The sequence below is a fragment of the Corvus brachyrhynchos genome, unplaced genomic scaffold (genome assembly GCF_000691975.1).
Source record: "Corvus brachyrhynchos isolate BGI_N302 unplaced genomic scaffold, ASM69197v1 scaffold59, whole genome shotgun sequence".
Lineage (NCBI taxonomy): Eukaryota > Metazoa > Chordata > Aves > Passeriformes > Corvidae > Corvus > Corvus brachyrhynchos.
In genome coordinates, this window is record NW_008246054.1 from 2,759,922 (window position 1) to 2,763,741 (window position 3,820).

Here is a 3,820-nt window from a genome sequence, read left to right on the forward strand (position 1 = left end):
AACACTTAACATGAATGCTCTGCTGAATATTGATCATGACACAACTGTTTAAATTTGTAACTCAGAAATGAAAATTAATACTACATACTAAGGGGAGAGGAAAGGGCAAAATGAAAACTTACCATGTAATAAAGGTGAGCTGCAGTCCTGGGGTCTGCAGGAGGATAAGGTGGTGGATATGGAGCCTGGTAAGCATCGTAAGGATGTCTGTAGTAGTAGTAAGGGTTCTGGGGTGGACCGAAGGCTTCCTGAGGGGTCTGAGGTGGGGGTGGACGCTGCAGGTCTTGCTGCCCATTGGGTGGGACTGACTGAGCAGTGGAGGCAGGAGGGGCTGGGGCAGCTGGAGCACCTGGAGGCTGTTCTGACACCGGCTGCTTCCTGGGACTCGTCTGGTCGTACCTTGGCTGGGCTGAACCTGCCTCTTGTGGTCCCCCAGGCTGGGGACGATTGCCCAGCACCTGGCTCTCCCCCTGCTGCATGGCTTTAGCCCCTTTGGAAATCTGGGAGTCTGGAGGAACTGAGGACTGCCCAGATGTTGGTGGCTGCATTTGAGCTGCTTGCATTTGTGGTTGGGGTGGCAGCGCTCCCTGTGCAGCTCTGTCTGATACAGCCTGGTGCTGTACATCTTTTGTCACCTGTTGATAGAAATGTTGTTTGTCAGGCACCTCGGGACGCACCTGACCAGCGCCACCGGCCGCCTGTTGGACTGGAACACCAGAGGGTGACTGACTGTGCACCTGCACAGAATTACTTGTGCTGCTTTTCTCCAACGTCCGTGACACTGTGAAGTCGAGCACTCCAGCAGCTTCTTTGCTACTTGATTGACTTGCAGAATTATTAGCCTGTGCTATGGAATTAACAGGGGGGACTAGTCCACTTGCACTTCCACTGGGAAGATTTGTCCCAGGAGAAACAGAGGAGTTAGACCCTGGCTTGCTAGCAAATTCAGGAACGAGGCCTTCCATATTAACATTCTTTTGCCCTTCTGGAGTCAAATTAAGAGGAGTTTTCATTAGCAAGTTTGCAGGCTGATTAGAAGAAGCATCAGAAGAATTAACAGGACTTTGTAATAAATTATGTTTTAACAGATTAGTACTTGGAAGTGAATTAACTAAGAGAGATCCAACTTGCATCACAGGTAACGGCACGTTTTCCCCACCAGCATGTGAAGTTTGGGGACCCATTGCAGGCTTGTCCCCAACTCCAGAGTCCTTCATTGGCTGATTGTTTTCACTGTTGCTTAGCTGATTAGATAGAGAAATAGAAAAATTAATTGGCTGAGCCAAGTTATAGCTTTGATTAGGCTGAGCAATCAGAATAGGTTGATTTTGCAAAGACTCTGTAGGTGGAGAAGACAATAAACTTGCATAACCAGAACTTGCCTGAGACTGAAGTGCCTCCTCTTCTCCCATTTTGGGAGGATTCTCAAGATTTTCAAAAGTTATATTTCCATCCTGGGAATGCTGCACAGCAATAGTCCCTGGTTTGCATGGCTGCTGATTAGACAGGCCTTCTTCTGGTGGCTGAATGACTTCCACAGTCTGTTTGGCAGGTACATACACCGCAGGAGCAGCAGGAGCTAGAAGGACATTTCCCCCAAAATTTGGTAACTCATTGTGAGCCCATAAAGTTGTTGCTGGGCTATCACACTTCTTAACTGCTCCCTGAGCTCTGGTTGAGGACCGTCTCTCAGATACTGATTGTATATTTTCCACAACAGGTCCAGAGTGCAGCGTATTTCCAGCTTCCCCAGTGCCTGCAAGAGGCCCAGGGTGTACCTGAGGCATGTAAATTGTTTCCAGATTATCTGGTGGCTGTTCAAGATTGCCAGGGGATGCAGCAGGCACAGCTGTGTTCTTCTTGATATTCTTTTGGTTTGAGTGGTTCTCTCTTAATTCAACCACCATCTTTGCTTGGTCAATCTCTGCAGGTTTTATACCAACTCCATGGGACCTCACAGGTTCAAAAGAACTATTTGCACTTGTCTGAAACACTCCTGTAGGCTTAGGAGGACTTGGAGTGGGAGGCTGGGATAGATTGCCATGGTAGTTCTTGCTCAGGTTTAGCTCACCTGAATCACCTCCCAGAGGAGAGGAGTCAATCTGTTTGAAGAAGCTGGCAGAGGATTCCTCATCAGGCTTCCCAATTTCCTGCTGGATAAATGTACCGACTTGCTCTGGGGGCCGTGCTGAGCTGGAAGTGCTCCTGTGGCTAATGTTGCTGTAGTTGGAAGAGACACTGTCTGGTCGGACAGGATGAGGTAAGGAATCAGGTGCCTCCAAGTTTGGTCCTCCTTCAGCATGGCTCACAACAGCGTTCTTGGGAAGCATCTGACCCGGGAAGGATCCGTACCTGTACGGATCAGGACCAGCAGCAGGGGATGAAGCACTGATGTTCTGTGGTTCACTTGGCAGCACTTCCTGATTCTGAATGCACTCCAGGTTCTCCACATTTTCGTACTGGGACCCAGCAGCTGTGTCACCTATCTGTGCCTCGTCATCACCAGCAAACAGAGAGTGCTTAGCAGCCTGTGCCTCCTGATGACTGGCAATTTTAGGGAAGTACTGAACATCCATTCCTTTCTGTACCATCTCACCAGCTGAACCTGTACTGAGCTGTGCCTGAGAGAGAACATTGGTTGCCCCCTGCTGAGGATGCACAGGCTGGTGATACAGGGAGGCCAAATTTGGCTGACAGGCATCAAACTCTGTTTTCTCCATTACGTAATTTTTTTCAGATGAAAGTATTTCTTCATTTTCTGCTTCATCCCCTTTGAAAAACATGGAGAGAGTTCCTGGATCTCGATCGGTGGGAATAGACCTATTTGATGTTTCAGACATAGCTGGAGACTGGTTTTTGGGGTTGTTTTCCTGAGCTGTGGGAAGGACAAAACCAGAGTCTTGCAAAGGTGGCTGTGGGTAAAACTGTTCCTGGTAAGGTTGGCTTAACCAAGGGTTAGTCATTTCTGTGTTCTGCCTAAACACATTTCCAGGCTGGATGCTGTTCATGTGATGACTGCTGTTTGCAGGGCCATTTTTCCCATTCTTTTCACAACCAGCGGATAAAGGCGCTTGCATGATGTTTTGTGGAATACCTTGGTGTCCAGGACCCTGCGGGACATTTGTGTGTGGAGGAGGGTGAGAAGTGCTGACAGAAGGCTGAGAAACGTTATGAACGTCAGACTGAGGAGATGGCTCAGGATAGGGCACAAAATTCCGAACTGGAGACTGCAGATTCCCTGGGACAGGCCTCCACTGGGACCCAGGCTGCTGGGGAGGTGGTGGGAAGAATGCTGCTGCATTGGGTCCTGAAGGTGCATCATTTGGATCTCTGCCAACATCCTGTCTAGCTCCAGGTTTGTTTGCTGCAGCCACCATTCCAGGATGCACACTGAAAGAATTTTCCACTGCTGCTCCTGGGTTATAATGCAACGGCACTGCAGGCCCACGGAGTCCGAGATCGGCGTTGGGATGCCCTTCTGCAGCACTATTTATAACATACCCCGGGGACGGAGAAGGAACTGGAACATTAGAAAAGGAACTGGTGCTTATCCCTGCTTGAGACACAGGAGCTGACAGAGACATGTGTGGTCCATGAGGATTGTCCCCGGCACGGGAGGGCAGCGGATGCACGAGGGCTGGCTGTGGGAACGCCAGTGCGTTGCCCTTGGATGGATTATCTAGAGGGAAGCCCTGTGGGGTTTGCCTGCCAAAGGCAAACGGGTCTGTCACGGGCTGCACCGGGGCAGCTGCGGCGTTTGCCCGTTTGCTGAGCGGGCTGTTCCTCCAGTACATGTTCCGAGCGACGCCGGCGGGAGGAG

The 3,820-nt window shown here is 50.1% G+C and overlaps 1 protein-coding gene across 1 annotated transcript in view; it reads right to left on the reverse strand.

Annotated features, from left to right (window-relative positions):
• Window positions 1-3,820, reverse strand: part of SEC16A (SEC16 homolog A, endoplasmic reticulum export factor) — a 21,010-nt gene that overhangs the window by 16,681 nt on the left and 509 nt on the right. The window contains exon 2 of the mRNA XM_017745575.1: window positions 123-3,820. Coding sequence (XP_017601064.1) covers window positions 123-3,820 — 3,698 coding nt within the window. The remainder of the gene's footprint in view (window positions 1-122) is intronic.